Source organism: Podarcis pityusensis, assembly GCF_964106645.2.
Source record: "Podarcis pityusensis genome assembly, chromosome: 5".
In the NCBI taxonomy this organism is placed as follows: domain Eukaryota; kingdom Metazoa; phylum Chordata; class Lepidosauria; order Squamata; family Lacertidae; genus Podarcis; species Podarcis pityusensis.
The window spans coordinates 12,620,286-12,638,078 of record NC_138032.1 but is presented as its reverse complement, the minus strand read 5'-3'; the positions used below and the strand labels follow the sequence as shown (position 1 = coordinate 12,638,078).

Here is a 17,793-nt window from a genome sequence, read left to right as displayed (position 1 = left end):
AAACGATGTCTCGTCCCTGCAGTCAGTTTAGAAAATGATTTGTAGGGAATTGACTTTGAATGTTTAGATTAGAGGTCAGAGTTCTACTTTGAGGGTGCGCGTGTTGAGATAGAAATATGCCTGGAACTGCCACTGTCATACTTTGCCATTAAGGAAACCATTTTGCTAAGAATACCAACCAGGCAGTGACTTTGATTCATTTAAAATGGGAGAGAGACGAAGGAGGGGGGAACCCAACAAGTAACTGGAGGAGATTAAATCAGATCAGCAGGACAAATTCCAAGTAAATTAATGAGACATTCAAGAACTGCACATTTATATACAGGTAACGAATAAAGCATTCTGTCCAGATGGAAGGCTTTTGTTGACCAATTAAAGAGAACAAAATGTCACCCTGGAAGTTTCAACATAAGCCAGCACTTCCTTACTTGGGTAGATGACTGGTAAAATGCTTTTTTATCCTCCCTGAATCATTCTTTTTACTGAGAAGCACTATAAGCAACAACTTGCATCTTTGGTCATGCCTGCCAGGGCTGATGGGAGTCAGAGTCCAAAAACCTTTGGAGGGGACCAGATACAATGGGAAGGAGCACGACAAGACACTGAGACCTCAGTCAGGGCTCATCTTCACTTCCATTTGCGCTACTGCTTTCACCCAGGAAAACCCACACAGAAAACCAATTGGGTTTTCCCTGGATCGACATTTACTCTAATTTAGCACTAAAGAGTGGATTTTTCAGGAGAAAGCAGGGGGGGGGGGAGGCAAAACCATTTGGACTCATGTCTGGAAAGCATGGGGCAAGCAGAAAACTGCTTGGGCTACTAACCTTTTCTAGGCATGGGGTGAGCAGAGGTGTGGGTGAGCTCTCAGATTCATAATTTCACTTATTCCCCAACAGGAGAAAGCCAGGCATAAAAAGGGATTCCCTTCTGGATGGTTCACCGTTAGTATTTTCAAACTAAGGAGGAATTTTAAATAGCGTTTCAAATGCCAGTGGCCTTGACCTGATTGGCAAGCATACCTGGCAGCCGGGAGCTGATTGGCATCTTAGAACCTCAAGATAAGAGAAGTCCCAACCCTGCACATTTTTAAATGGGGTCTTCGCTTCCTCTGCTCTCCTTTTGCAGACCTCAGCCAGAGATCCACCTTTTCTGAACTCCACTCAGTCCTGGGATTGGGTTACCCCCTAAGCAGCATACAAATCCTGATTAATAAATGAACAATACAGACTGGACTCTCCACTTAAAAGCTTTGCTGAAAAAGGAACAAATAAGCAACAAAAAGGGCAGCAGAGATAGAATGGAAAGGGAGGGAGGGAATTCCAAATAAATAAAGTTACACAGTTTGGAGATTTTTTAAAAAATATGAAAGCTACTTATAAAAGAGGCTAGAATACCAGATCACTACAAATCTCTCGACATTTATGAATCTGCATCTGATCAATGCATTAAAGAACAACCTAGAACTCTGTTTAAAACAATTCATTGCCTTTGGGTTGACTTTATCCTTTTAACCCACAGGTAAAAGGATGGCGTACCACAAAGTCGGCGCAGACCAGAGGGCACAATATCTAGATAGTGATGACCTCCAAGCCACTTCCCTGGAGCTAGAATGGGATATGGAGAAAGAACTGGAGGAGCCCGGCTTTGACCATTTCCGGCTGGATGGGACAGTCCATCAACAAGTGGGAATTACTCAAAACACGGACCTGGATCTGGAGCCCATCCAGCCATCGGCATCTCCCAAAGGGAGGTTCCAGAGGCTTCAGGAAGATCCAGATTACGTCTCCCATTATACAAGGCCTCCACCAAAGAGCAACCGCTACAGCTTTTGCTGGATATTTAAGCTATTTTGCACTGCTTTGAGTCTATTTATTTTGGGGGTTTTGATCGGCTACTATGGACACGTACGGTGCCCTCCTTCCCCACCACCACCTCCAAAACCAAGTGATCCTCACCTCAGCCAGGAGATTCTGAAAGAAATCCAAGCAAAGGATGTTGCACAGATTTACAGGTATGTGTGTGGTTTAAAAGCAATTGTATGATGTTGGCAAATGTATGTCTTGCTCAGTATTTTCATTAGCTGATTATAAGGAGTGGGTATACTCTCTTGGTAGCTCCACCACCCTCAGAAGCTTGGAGTGCTGGTGGCCTTGGAGAGGGCATTCTCTGTAGCAGACTTTAAGTTGTGGAACTGCGTCCCCATAGAGGTGCGTCTAGCACCTTCATTATACAACTTCTTGAGAAGGCTGGATGCACCTCGGCCTCGGCCCAGTATACCTGAAGGAGCGTCTCCACCTCCATCATTCAGCCCAGACACTGAGGTCCAGCGCCGAGGGCTTTCTGGCGGTTCCCTCACTGCGAGAACTGAGGTTACAGGGGACCAGACAGAGGACCTTCTTGGTAGTAGCACCCACCCTGTGGAATGCCCTCCCATCAGATGTCAAGGAAATAAACAACTATCTGACTTTTAGAAGACATCTGAAGGCAGCCCTGTTTAGGGAAGCTTTTAGTGTTTGATGTTTTATACTGTTTTTAATATTCTGTTGGGAGCCACCCAGAGTGACTGGGGAAACCCAGCCAGATAGGTGGGGTATCAATAAATTATTATTATTATTATTATTATTATTATTATTATTATTATTACTACTACTACACCTCTTTACTCTGGCTTTTGGCACTTGAGGTTAATATTTGTAGCAAGTTTTTTTAATGTTGTAACCTGCCCTTGGACCTTAGGGTGAAGGATGTGTTAACAACAACATCTGGGCAAGAGATTTAACCAAGCGTTTCCCTCTCTGCTGGGTACAGTTAATCCTGACTTCTGGGATTGGCAATTTCAAAAACAGGCAGCCCTAGTTGGTAGACATGGTGGAATTAGGAGCAATGCAAAAGGCAACTGATGTCTCAAGCGTTGTGGGAACAGAAATACCATTACAAGCACAAGTGTTTAGTGCATCTCACATGGCAAAGTAAGTCAAACTATGGCTCCCTGAGAGTAGCTCACAGGACTAGGTTGAAGCTTTCTCTTGTTGTGCTTGTTTTCTGTCTGCAGGGATGATGATGATGATGATGATTATATTTTAAAGGGCATTCAAAATGTGTGTTGTCACCACCCACCCACCCCACACATTAGCCTCAATTGGTATTGCCCCAGGAAAACCACTACCATTTGATCCTGCTGAACATATAAACTGTCTAAATTCAATTTTGGATGCTCCAGGTCTGTGCAGTGATTATCATGCCTGCCGACATTATACATATTCAGATGTTTTCATACTCTTGTATAACATGCCTACTGTGCGGGGGAAGTTTTCTTTCCAGAAGGAAAGTAGAGATGCTGCTTCTCTTTGAGAAATAAATTTAACATAAATGATAACCAGCATCTGTTACATAGGAACATAGAAACATTCACCCACAAGATTATTTGAATCAAATACCCACACCAAATCCAAACTGCTTTCCGGGTGAGCCAGCCTGAGAAGGAAAACAAATAGTGTTTTAATTACCGGTACTACTGCTTCTTCGGCGATCACTCGTAGCCAAGTAAGGTTTTAAAAGTGAGTCCATAAGTGACTGTGGAGGCCAATTCTGGATCCACACGTCCTTCCACAGTGGGGACATAGGTTTCCGGGCAGGAGTTGATCACAGTGAGGGTTTGCCAAACATAACTTCCTCTTAGTACGTTTCTCCCTTTCATCCTGAGTTTGAACGTCTTCAGAGCCCATGACACCTTTCGTAAAGGCTGTTCTCCAATTGGAGCACTCGCAGGCCAGTGTTTCCCAGTTGTCAGTGTTTGTATTACGTTTTTTTAGATTTGCCTTGAGAGATTCTTTGAACCTCTTTTGTTGACCACCAGCATTACGCTTTCCATTTTAAAGTTCAGAATAGAGTAGTTGCTTTGGAAGACGATCATCAGGCATCCGCACAACATGACCAGTCCAACGAAGTTGATGTTGAAGAATCATCGCTTTGACACTGGTGATCTTTGCTTCTTCCAGTACACTAGCATTAGTTCGCCTGTCTTCTCAGGTGATGTGTAAAATTTTTCGGAGACACCATTGATGGAATCTTTCAATGATCCAGCGAGTGAGGTTTGAATTACAGCACTGTTTTTGCAATACTAAGTTATGCTGAGTTGTCAGGTCATGGGACTGATCTGAAGGGGTTTAGGATCAACCCTAAATCTCTCCCCTTTTGGTCCCAAGCCTGCCACACCTTTGGAATGCCCCTTATACCACCTTAGATCTACAGGGCTACACTGAGCCAGTTGGGGATGGGAGAGATATCCTGGTCTCTCCAGCTGAGGTGAAGATGGGGACTTATGCCCCCAGCCAGTGATCCAGTGGATCCCGCTCATCTTGGCAGATCTTGATATCAGAACTGCTGTGGCTCTTCTTAGTAATATAAAGAGAACACCGCTAACTTTCTTAAAATGCACAACTTTCCCACAGTCCAGTTTGTGAATCAAGACATTTTGCCCCCTCTTGGCATTTTGCCCCCTCTTGGCATTTGCTCCTGGCAAACTGTGTTTCTTCTGAAGCACTGCCCCTGCAGAAATGCTTAATACTAGCATTCCAATTATTGGCTTGTGTTGAATTTGCTAATTAGTCTGAAAGCATAGGCAGAGATGATTGCTTTTGTGTATTTAAGACCCCCAAAAGAGGAATTTTGAAAAAGGAGCACCCAAAAAGGGACAGTAATAGAGCTAGTCAAGCTTCGGAACAACAGGGCTGAATATCACCAGGGCTGTCTGAAATGCATTAAAAATCCAAAAGAAATGAAGAGCTTTTTGTCTCCATAGGCACTGGATTTTTCTGTCTGGCATTGCAGATGCCACACTGAAAATTACTGAGGCAGAAGGTGGGGCAGATGTTCTACTTAACTATGTGTTAACTTGTTTGAATCTCTGCTACCCCTAAACACAGAGCTAATCATAGTATAGCTACAATCATCAACAAAATGTTCAGGGTTCCAATAAGACATGCCCTTTCCCAGGACACTCCATTGTGTTCCACTCCTATTCCCTTCCTGGTTTTCCACTACCACCACTCACAATATTCCATGGCCACTGGGAATGATGAGTTCTCATTGGGCTGCTTTTTTGGGGGGGTGGCGATCCCTTAAGGAAGGACATTTCACAAAGAGAGCTTTCATTTTGTAGTCATCAGCAGTGCTTCCAACAATAACACTGAAAGAAACTTATCTTCCAGTAAATGTAGATTGCCATTTATATGCTAAAAACTCAACAGTGGTGTATAAGGACCGAAATTTGTGAGCAGGTTGTCCGTATTATTCTGTCAACAGTGGAGGAGAAATATTGGCAGACTGGAAGCTGCCATCTACGGGGTCAGATTGTTGGTCTATCCAGCGCAGTATTTTCTGTACAGTCATACCTTGGAAGTCGAACAGAATCTGTTCCGGAAGGCCATTCGACTTCCAAAATGTTTGGAAACCAAAGCGTGGCTTCTAATTGGCTGCAGGAAGCTCCTGCAGCCAATTGGAAGCAATGGAAGCCCCATCAGACATTCAGGTTCTCAAGAACGTTCGCAAACCAGAAGACTCACTTCCGGGTTTGGGGCATTCAGGAGCCAAAACGTCCGAGTACCAAGGCGTTTGGGATCCAAGGTACGACTGTACTGGGAAGCAGTAGTTCTCCAGGATTTCAGAGAGGGGACAGCCCAACTTGGAGATGTCAAGGATTGAACCTGGGACATTTTGCAAAGCCAGGCACTCTGTGACTGAGCTTCATCCATTCTCCAGCAGATAAGTGGGGTAAAATGATGTCCGTGTCATCAGTTTCTTTGTATCCTACTTTTCTGTGGTAAACGATGCTCAGGCCAGCTCATGCTATCAAAAGAGTTCACATTATAAAACATGGCAACATTTCAAGATAATCCACTCACAATTACAAAACATACTAACAAAACTTAAATAGTCATATAGATATGAATAGGCTCATCAAAAGATATCGCATTAATAAATACATATGATAATTATCCACTAATAAGTCATGCCAATATGGAAGCAGAATCCAAACAATAGGAAAAATGGTTCGTCTTATCCAAAACTACCTGCTAAACCATTCTGCTGCCCTTCATTTCTGCATCATGATTCCCTTTGAGCTCAAGCTGCAACTCAGCAGTAGAGCACATCCTTTGCCTGCAAAAGTCACTAGGTTCAATACCCGTTATCTCCACGTAAGGGTTTCAGAACTCCCTGTCTAAAACCCTGGATAGCTCCCACCAGACACTGCAGAAAATACTGGGCTATATGGACCATTGGTCTAACTAACTCACCATAAGACTATTCCCCATATGCCAGCCAAGGCGTAGCCAATATGATGCCCTCCAGATGTTGTTAGAGTACAAATCCTTACATTCCTAGTCAGTATGGCCAGTGGTCAGAGATAGGGATGGATGGATTGGTCCGCTTTGAATTTCTCCATACCTAACTCTTCTGATCTTAAATTCAGTTTTCCACATTTCTGCAGCAATTTGAATTAAAATTAATTCCTCATGAAAATGAGTTTTTTAGTGCACGTTTCTTTTATTAAGCATTTTTTGAATAATTAAAAAAAACACTTTTTTTGCAATTTTGCCCAATAGGCACATTTTTGCAAAGCAAATGCAATATAATGAAGGTGTGTACATTATTTTCACAAATGTATACCTTTTTATGCACGTTTCTCCCCTACTATATGCATTTCTGTAAACATTACTTAGCTGGCGAACTCTGAATTCAAAATTCGGAGATTTGTGACGGTTTTGATTCACGTATTATTTTGGAATGTGCAGATTTGGTAGGATCACCTAAAACAAATTTCTACCCCATCCCTAGTCAGAGACGGTGGTAATGATAGTCCAGCAACATTTGGAGGGCATCCTGTTTGCTACCCGACCAAACAAATGCATCCCTGCAGGTCTCTAGGGGTGTATGATTTTGTGTTCATCAGCAACGTGATGGATTTACTTTGTCCTTCATTCGGTATTTTCTTGCAGCAGGGAATTAGTGAAAATCCTAAAACAGTATGTGCGTATATACATTTCTCCAGCACTTAACACAATGCACTGAAACAATTTCTGAAGGCCATAAAACACCTGTTTGTAGGTAAGAAGGAATTAGTAGGCTGTCCCTTGTGTGTGCATCACAACGGTGAGAGGCTTATAATGAACAGTGTCGGCTGAAGCCCAGGTGTTTCCTCCCATAATGTGATAGCATATAGAAATTGCTCCAAAGTTAAAGAGGCACGTCAGCATAAAATGTATAGTGGTACCTCGGGTTACAGACGCTTCAGGTTACAGATGCTTCAGGTTACAGACTCTGCTAACCCAGAAATAGTACCTCGGGTTAAGAACTTTGCTTCAGGATGAGAAGAAAAATTGTGCCCCAGCGGCACGGCGGTACTGGGAGGCCCCATTAGCTAAAGTGGTGCTTCAGGTTAAGAACAGTTTCAGGTTAAGAACGGACCTCCGGAATGAATTAAATACTTAACCCGAGGTACCACTGTACAGCACTTGCGACTGTATACCACCAACCCATAAAAAATGACGTCGCCTAACAGCAATGCACAACGTAAGAAAAGGGGTTATTTTAATTACTACTGTGATTATTTGATTAATTTATGAATCGCTCTTCATGTGGGTCTCTAAGGGAGCAATCCTATGCACACAAAAATGGGTATAAAGCAAGCCAGCATAAGGTTACACTGGATCCAAACCCTGTTCAGCCATTGGCTTGGCAAAGGGAAAACAAGCCTTTAAAATAGTGATCTGTGCTGCTTTGTCATGAGGCTGAGCTAAACAGGCTTAGCATTCAGCCTATTTCCCCCTTCTCTACTCCCTGGCTCTGAGACTTGGCACTTGCAGTCTTAGTAGCATAGTTTTTGTTCCTATTGGTTGTTTTTGAAACTGTACTCGACCTTGCCCTGTTATGTTTTGTTTTTCATTTTTTTCTATTCCTTCCCTCCCACTTTTTTTTTTTTTGGCCATAAATTGTTACTTTTAAATTCCTACTTTGCAGGCAACGTCTGAAAAAAACAGTTCTGTGCGCATCTAGTGGTTATCTTTCCTTGTTCTGTTGCTCCACCTCGCCCTTGGTATTAATCAAAGACATTCTGAGGCCTGATCCTATGACGGTTCTGAGAGAGTCAGCAGTTTTGCTTAGCTGTCCCTGGAGCATCCTTTGAGGAAAGGTTTTGAAGCAAACCTTTCAGAGCGAAAAGCCTCAACAGTTTAATTAGCAGTCCCTGGTAATTGCTTCAACAATCATCAGGGTTTTGCTGCTACTGAATTAAACGTATCAGCTTTCATTAACCATCCTGTGGATCTTCGGGGAAGTGGGCAGGATAGCCTCTCAGTTGTGGGAGCTGATGAGGCTGCCAGCATTTTTACATATTGACTTAGAGAGCTGACGCAGCGTAGGGACTTAAGTTTGCAATGCACACTTAACCTGGTATTGACATGTCCTCCTATTTGAAGCGTAGTCCTCCAGATGTTGTATACAAGAACTCCCAGCATCCCTGACCATTGGTCATGCTGGGTGAGGATCATAGAATCGTAGAATTGTAGAGTTTGAAGGGACCCCAAAGGTCATCTGGCCCAGCCCCCTGGAATGCAGGAATCTCAGCTAAAGCATCCAATGACAGTTGGCCATCCAACCTCTGCTTTAAAACCTCCAAGGAAGAAGAGTCCACCACCTTCTGAGGGAGTCTGTTCCACTATCAAACAGCTCTTACCACCAGAAAGTTCTTTCTGATGTTTAGTCAGAATCTCCTTTTTTGTAACTTGAAGCCATTGATTTGGGCCCTACCCTCTGGAGCTTGTTCCCTTTCCCATGTGACAGCCCTTGAGATGTTTGAAACCTAGCCAGATGGGCGGGATATAAATAATAAATTATTATTAATTATTATTATTTGAAGATGGCTATTAAGTCTTCTCTCAGTCTCCTCTTTTCCTGGGCTAAACATGCCCAATTCCTTCAACCATTCCCCACAAGGCTTTGTTCATTTGGGATGATGCGAATTGTACCCGGCAACATCTATAAGGCACCACATTGCCTACCCTTGTACTAGACTATAATAGCAGTCCCAGAGCAAGATTATTGAGATAATATATGTGAAATGCTTTGCAGTGTGCTTTAAAGTGATGAGGGAAAGGTTGTGGCTAAGAGGTAGAGCACATGCTTTGCAACAGCTCCCAAGTTAGATGCAGAGCTACTACCAGGCAGTAGATGCTAAATGGACCAATAGATAAATCTAGGTGGACCAAAGTAGGCAAGTTCCTGCATCCTTATGATATATACATATAAATGCTAATTATGTAAGTATGTACATGAGGGATGTGGGTGGCGCTGTGGGTTAAGCCACAGAGCCTAAGACTTGCCGATCAGAAGGTCAGCGGTTCGAATTCCCATGACAGGGTGAGCTCCCCTTGCTCCGTCCCTGCTCCTGCCAACCTAGCAGTTCGAAAGCACGTCAAAGTGCAAGTAGATAAATAGGTATCGCTCCAGCGGGAAGGTAAATGGCATTTCCGTGCACTGCTCTGGTTCGCCAGAAGCGGCTTAGTCATGCTGGCCACATGACCCGGAAGCTGTACGCCGGCTCCCTCGGCCAATAAAGCGAGATGAGCGCCGCAACCCCAGAGTCGGTCACAACTGGACCTAATGGTCAGGGGTCCCTTTACCTTTACTATTGTCAGGGAACTGACATCGGAGCTAGAGGCGGAGGGAAGGCTCTCAAATGATGCTGGAGAAGGGCCCAGCAGGGAGAGAGGCAGCTCCGCAGATGGGGAAGCAAATCAGCGCTACACCAGGAATAAGGAGGGGCAGATGGGGGAATCGGAGAGAGGGCTCCAGGACTCTTCACCGGACACCAGCGGGGAGAGCATGGGTCCCCCGCTACCCACGCCCACCCTGCGCAGAAGACTTCCACGCAGAGAGAGTAGGAGGAGACTGGGTGTCAAACAACTTTTATGTTGGAAAAGATTTAAGAAACGCCCACTGACGGATTCTGCTAGCGACTGAGGCAGCCACGAAGTGAAGGGCTGCCCAGACTGAAAGGTTTACCATGGCAACAAAGCCTGGAGAGGCGGCAACTTACGCACGAGCAACCCATACTCATTATAACTATGTATGTGGAACCTTTTCCCAAAGCAGTTTACAGACAAAAATAAGAACTGCTAAAAACAATTGTTAAAAAATAATAAAATAAACCTTGATAGAAGTAAAACTATGTAGAAATATAAAATCTATTAAAAGAGCACAACATGAGCCCTTCCATTAAAAGTTGTCAGTTCCCCAAAGCCTGCTGGAACAGGAAAGTCTTCACCTCCTGTCGGAAGGGCAACAAGTACCAAGCCAGCCTAGCTTCTCTGGGAACGGCATTCTGAAGTCTAGCAGCAGCTTCCACAAAGGCCCTTTCCCACATCCCTTCTGAATGTGCCATTGGAGATTCCGGGACTGAGAGAAGGGCCTCCCTTGAAGGTCTCAGAACCCAGGCAGTTTCATATGAGGAGATATGGTCTTTCAGATAGCTTGGACCTAATCCGTGTAGGGCTTTGTAGGCAGTGCTTTCCCCACCAGGTGGAGTACAGTTCCGACAGCAAGGGAGGCAGGGGCGCATTTATTTGACCTGCACCAGAACCAGGAGCAAACCCAAAGCCAGCTAGGCAGACAGCTTACTGTAGTGTTTAGCACTTCCGCAGGCAGTGAACACGGCTGTTGTCAAACTGGCATCTGTTCAGGGCTGCCCCAAGTCACTCAGCGACTTACTGTAACAACTTCATGGTGAGTTCTGGCACCTATTTTTCTTGGGGGGGAAGCACTGTTTATAGGTCATAACCAGCACTTTGGATTGTGCCCGGAAACAGACCAGTAACCAGCAGAGCTGTTGTAGCAAGGGACTCATATTCTCCCTAGAGCCCATATTGTTCTTACACAAGAAATTCTCAAACGCTTAGATGTTGTTAGAAAAGGAAACTAGGTTTCTCTTGATGTATGGTGCTGTTAAATATGTTACTGCAGCTCTGCGGCATGTGTCCGCAACAATTAGCAATTAGCTTCCTGCCTTGTGTACACAAATCAAATTGCACAAGCCTCCAGGGAGATGAGTCTTCCTCCGGTTGCTTCTCGCGGGACTTCTCCTCCAAGTTGTCAATCCTGCAAGCAGCCATTTACCTAAGGGGTGCTAATAAGACAGGCCAGGCAGCTCCCAATTCTGCAGAGAATCGCCAGTCTGCAGGTCCGTTGTACTGAATTGAACTATTGTTCATTCCGCGCTCACAACAGGAGTGACAAGAATGAAGGCCGTTAAGGAGTGAGGGTTATTTTATTTTATTTTTTTATTTTTTGTTCTCTGGGAATCGATCGGGGATAATGAAATTGACGTTGTCTGAATAGTAATCAGTTTCAATGAGCGGCATGTTGCAGTGGCCTTACTGAAAGGAGACGGCTCGTCACAGTTCATTTCATATGGAAAGCTGATGAGTTTCCTGGGGTACTTCAGCATCAGGCTGAAATAATCACAACCAAAATTGATTTTATTCAAAGGCAAATAACTTCTTTTTTAACAATATGTTCCTTAGCTTTGAAATGGGAGTGCGATGACTTTCAAACAAGGAGAACGTGTGTGGAGAGAGGAAGGAGGTTGTGGGGAAGAGTGTTCACTCTCAGTGCAAACCATTGTGCTGGTCTCATTGTGCTGTTATGTAATGCTTTCCGATTGACAGCCAGATAGTAGGGATGCTTGAAGAAGCTTGAAGAAGTTGAGTTTCAATATGGGCCGATGTGTTCCATCCCTTCTGGGCAAATATACAAATTGGAGCTTAGTAATTCGTCGGTTTTCTGAATTTTCTGAAATATGAAGTGTGTATTTTGAGAGATAGCATGCTTAGGAATTCGTTTTTTGTTGGAATATTGAGATTTAAATGGGGAACTTTCTGTGTGTTTTTTTAAAAAAATTAAGAGTAATGCAGAAATGGGGTGCAGCAGACTTAGTGGGGAACACATATGAAAGTGGCATGTTCAGGAAATAAATTAACTCCCCCATCCTTATTGGGCACATGAGCTGTGTCTACTGAAAAGTAGTAGGAAAACTGGTGCATGTGCTGTTCCACATCCTGGTTAGTTTCCCCTCATGGTCAGTGGCTACCTCCTTGGCACTACATTTCACACAATTATATCACACATCCAGTTTTTGGGTGAACTACAACTCTAATCAACCCTAGCCATTGTGGAGGTCCAAAGGTTCATCTCACCTACTGTAGGCCATCAGTGCTGTCAGTGCCACCACCGATACAGAGCTGGAACAAGGAAACTGTCGGAAATCAAGCCTTTATCAGGAGTAACTGGCAACTCTCCCAGGCACCCGGCTTGGTCTCCTGTTGACCTCCCTGTCTGCTTTCCCGGCAAGATCCAGGCAGAGGTCGCGATAGGCGATCCTTCTCAGCGTGAGAAGAACACACCCCTCTTTCCTGCCCCCCCGGCAGGGGAAAGAGATAGACAGAAACGTATTTACATTCCTTTATTTCTGTCTTTGCAGCGTTACAAAAAACATGACTGCTCTCTTCAAGCTCCAGCAGTCAAGAGAGAAACACTTCCTGTATAAGAGCAAAAGGAAGAGCTCATATTACACTCTGAGCTAATTCCGGTGCATTGCCCTGTGAATAGACTGTCCCTCTGTTTCCCACGGACAGTCCCAACATTCCCATTATGAGCTGTTTTCAAGCTAGCAGCTCGCGGCTGCACTGCGTCAATATCGTAACAGAAACTTGTTATGTGAGGATGTCCCATAACATGCTACTCTTTGTACCTATAACATGATGAGCTGGAAGGATGCTGGTCGGCGCTGAAACTAGTATTGTGTACATCAATGACACCTGATGTGATTATTCATCATCATGCTTGAAAGATTATTAGTATCAAAAAATAATAATACCAAAAAATAAATAAGTACTGTGGACTTGGAAAGGGTGCAGTAGAGGACACACAAGAAGTTCTAGGAGCAAGATCAACTCACCAAAGTGAGGAAAGGTCTCTTAGCTTCTTCCCAAAGTTGGGAAAGTGCTAGCTAGGTCACAGGTCAGCAATCGTTTTCTGCCCTGGGCCGGTCCACCGTTCCTCAGACCATGTGGTGGGCCAGACTATATTTTGAAGAAAAACAATGAACAAATTCCTATGCCCCACAAATAACCCGGAGATGCATTTTAAATAAAAGGACACATTCTACTCATGTAAAAACACAATGATTCCCAGACCGTTTGTGTGCCGGATTGAGAAGGCGACTGGGCGCATCTGGCCCCCGGGCCTTAGGTTGCCTACCCCTGAGATAGACTTTCAGAAGGAGGATTCTAGGACCCTGTCAGAGCCTCACACCTCTTTCCCAAAGCCCAGCACCATGCTTATCAGGCTTTGAGACAGCGCCCCCTCCCATTTGCTCAGCACCCTGTGCTACTTGCACAAACCTAAATCTGCCCCTGCCTCAAGCGTCAAAAACCAGGGTAAATAAATGTGTCTTTAGCGTTCTCTGAAAGCTGTACAATGAAGCAGCCAGATGCACCTCTGTGAGGAGCAAATTCCACAAGTTATTGTTATCGGGGGGGGGGGGTTCTTCCCTGTGCTTCACCCTGCTTTCCTTGTTCTTTAACTTGAGAGAGAATCAAAATTACCGCATTTTTCGCTCTATAAGACACACCAGACCACCAGACGCACCTAGTTTTTGGAGGAGGAAAACAAGAAAAAAAATATTCTGAATCTCAGAAGCCAGAACAGCAAGAGGGATCGCTGCGCAGTGAAAGCAACAATCCCTCTTGCTGTTCTGGCTTCTGGGATAGCTGCGCAGCCTGCATTCGCTCCATAAGACACACACACATTTCCCTTGACTTTTTAGGAGGGAAAAAGTGAGTCTTATAGAGCAAAAAATACGGTAATTCTGGAAATGACAAATATTTGCTGTAGTTTTCATCTTGACACCCTGACCTTAATATGCCCCCCCCCCCCCGGATTTATATTTTGCTCTGCTTGACAGTAATAAAATCTCAGAGTGGTTTACATAAGTAAAAGCAGTTAAAAAACATTGTTTAAAACATTCAAAATATAATTAAAATCAATGATCAGCCAAAAAACAGGTTAAAATCTGTGCTAATATTCTACATATCTGGAGAGGCTCGCCTAATCAAAAATGTTTTTGCAGAGAAGAACAAAGTGAAGTTGCTTGCCTGATTTCAATAGGCAGGGAGTTCCAAAGTGTGGATGTGGCCACACTAAAAGATCTATTTCTTATGAATGCAGAATGAGATGCCTGTAATAGGCTCCAAGGTATATGCCTACAGATGAGATCACAGCACCAAAATGAGCCCTGACATGATTGTGGAATCAGATGACACTTTCTTTTCCCACTGAAATTTAATCAGTGTACACATATGCCGAACTGGAGCCAACCCGTATGGAAGAACAAAATACACACCAAAGAAAATGACAAAACTGTGCGTTCTCTGTGGTTGAATAATGTCTGGTTATCAGAATGAAAAATTGGCAAAACATTAACACATCTGTGCTGTTCCAGGAAGAAGATCAGGTATCTCCCCTCAAACCCCCCCCCCAAAAAATCCAGGGAGAAATTCAGGTAGGGATAATTTTGTAAGCACTCCTATATGCTACTGCTCATCTTAGTCACCTGCTGTGATAAAGTTAATCTTTTTCTCACACTCCCATGGACACTCTCTCATAAGCATTCAATTAACATTAGGAATGCTCGTTAGAAATCTATTCAGCCTCTCTTTTGTTTCTCCAGATCGCTAAGAATGAAATGTCAAGCAGCTCTTTAAAATTTCCATTCATCTTCTTAGTACTGGATAAACAATCATTTTCCCAAAGTCTCAAACATGACCAGCAATTTGTACATTATTATATTTTAAATTAATAAAAAAGAAACACCATATGTGTACACACACACACACACACACACACACACACACACACATACAGTCATACCTCAGGTTACAGATGCCTCAGGTTGCCCGTTTTCGAGTTTTGCACCACGCTGAACCCAGAAGTATCGGAATGGGTTACTTCTGGGTTTTGTGCTTGCGCATGTGCAGAAGCGCCGAATTGCGACCCATGCGTGCGCAGACACGGCGCTGCAGGTTGTGAAAGCTGTGGGTTGCAAACATGCTGCCCGCATGGATCACGTTCACAACCCAAGCATCCACTGTGCATACACACACACACACATACACACCCACCCACACCCCTGTGCACTGACTCCCACACAGTGGTTTAAAGAGCAAGTGCAGCTGCAAAGTGCCTGGGATTGTATGGCTGCATCCTTTGCATGTACTGGTATTTTCATCGGGGTAATGTATCTGCAGATGACCAGAGAACCTAAGAAAATCCCTGCTGGGTTGAGACCAAAGGCCCATCTAGTTCTAGCATGTTGTTCTCTTAGTGGGAAGCCTGAAAACAGCACCCAAGCGCAACAACACTTGGCCATTTCCAGAAATCGGTAGCCAGAGGCATACCAAGTCGAACCCTTGGTCCACCTAGCTCGGTATTATAGAGGATCCTTAGCATTTCAAAGAGGAGAATTTTGTTTTCTACCCAGATGTGTCTGGGGTTGAACACAGGGACTTTTTTCTGCATTCAAAGCAGTTTCCCTACCACAGAGCGGCAGCTCTTCCCCACATGCACTTTTAATTCCTACCACTTTGCCCTTTTTCCTGCGCTGCAGACGAAATGCCCATCTTCATCACCCAGAAGTGATTATGTCTAAACCTGCTGGATGCACTCTGATGTGTCCTAGCGCTCCCTGCACCCCACACCGCTCCTGTTCCTCTTAGTTAGATTTGCATTTTGCAATGCACTTCCAGACATTGGATCACGGCGAGCCACCTGCCTCTGCTGACATATTCAAATAATTTGGGATGGAGGCCAGTTCTGTGCAGGGCCTGTGCCCACTGCATACGTGCTTGACAGTAACATCTGGCAACACAGATGCTGAATTGGAGAGAGCCGTAATTATTTTGAGAGGAGGAGGAAAGTTGTCACGCACAATTATTATCACTCTCCCATTGCAGGTATTAAAAACCGGGGAGCTAATTCTGTTCTTAGATGGCAGCATATGTTTTTCTTTCTTTCTTGGGGAGGGCGGGGGGAGTTACCAGCATTTTGTTTTCTTCCTTGCATCTTGAGGTCAAGCTCGCTTGATGCTGGGTGCTATCTACAGGCTTAAAAACGAACACACACATCCTGAAAAGAGAGGAGTGGAGGTTTCAAAAAAGCAAGGGAACAGAGAACGGTGCGTGTTTTCTTTTCTTGGAACAGTGACACAATAGCCATTGTGAGGGCTGCCAAGCCATGCAGGGGAGTCCATTCGAAGTGGAGGCACATGACAAGGTCCTCTGCTGGTTATGCGCCATGTCCCCGAGCCAGTCGTCAACAAAAGCTGTCGGATTCGGTCCTAGTGAAAGGACTGTGCTTCTGTCTTGCTTTTCTCAGCTGTGGTGACCTTTGGATTTTTTTCCCCTTTTTAGTCTTTTTCACCCCCTTCAGCATCTTCTCTGCTTCTTGTCTTCTCCCACTTCCTCCCTGTGTCCCTCGCAAGTTATTAATAGAATATGACAGGTGTGATTGAACGTGCATGTGTATTTGCAGAGTTATCGTGAAGCAAATATTTAGACTGTCTGGTAAGGCAAGCAAATCAGGGGCTGTGGTGCGTGTGTTTGTGTGTGTGTGTTTTAATTAGAAGAGGCAGTTGAATACCCAAAGTCTACACCTGCATTGCAAAGAAGCATTGGAATGACACTGTTTCATTGCAGACAGGTTGAAAACCACTGGACTCGTCCTTTGTTTCAATGATATAATTTTGGAGAAAGAGGAGTACTAAAAAGAAAAATGAAAATCCCACCCTACGGAATATATTTAGTTCAGAATGATGGGAACAACCCACCTGAATGTCAGCATATTTGGACCTTGTTTGGTTTTCTTGTAAGAGCAATGTCATTGTCAACAACAAAATTGCTGTTGTTGGTTTCCTTTATTTCTAACATGTTTACCCAGCCTTTCTATAGGCAACGTTATGGATAGAGCAATCCTAACTATAGGAAGCCCATGTAAAGTACTTCTATTCTGAACTCTGTCTAAGAGCTTCTGGGAGGGGCCACTGCCAGCTGAGTCTGCAGGTGAGCATGCTGCCAAGCTTTGAGGATTGGTCCCTAGGTCACATGACAGGAGGGCGGAATAGGTACAAATATCTCCTTTCCCCATCCTGCTCTCACCACACATCCAGAACATCTTGGTGTCTGGTACAAACTGTTAGCATCTTGCAGGGCCAGCACATCCCATTTTGCTGCCTAAGGTGGAATGGGAATGTGGTGTCATGCTGTCCCCCACTGTGCTGCCACCATGCCCTGCTGAAGCCTCCCTTAGCTGTGTCTGGTGAGATCACACCAAAATCTCATGAGATTTCATGTGTTCCATGAGATCTCATGCAATCTTGCCGGAAACCAGCCCCAGCTTCTCTGTTGGTGGTGGGATGGGCAGGGTGGGTGGGATGAGTAGACTCTTTGACTTCTGTTGCCCAAGGCAGCTGCTTCACCCTGCCTCATGGGCAGGCCGGCCCAGACATCTAGCCATACAGTGATATGAGCAGGTCATATGCTAAACCCAGTATCCCCCTGTGTCGTTGGCTTGAGGATGCTGGAGGAATTTGATTCAGTTCATGTTTAAAAGTGAATCTAGCCAATTCACACTTTCTGAAACGACGCACAAATTTTAACATGGGCAATCTTTGAAATTTGC

At 44.4% G+C, this 17,793-nt stretch overlaps 1 protein-coding gene across 1 annotated transcript in view; it reads left to right on the top strand.

The window, feature by feature from the left end:
* Positions 1-17,793, top strand: part of NAALADL2 (N-acetylated alpha-linked acidic dipeptidase like 2) — a 547,930-nt gene that overhangs the window by 144,253 nt on the left and 385,884 nt on the right. The window contains exon 2 of the mRNA XM_081008376.1: positions 1,522-2,014. Coding sequence (XP_080864502.1) covers positions 1,522-2,014 — 493 coding nt within the window. The remainder of the gene's footprint in view (positions 1-1,521; positions 2,015-17,793) is intronic.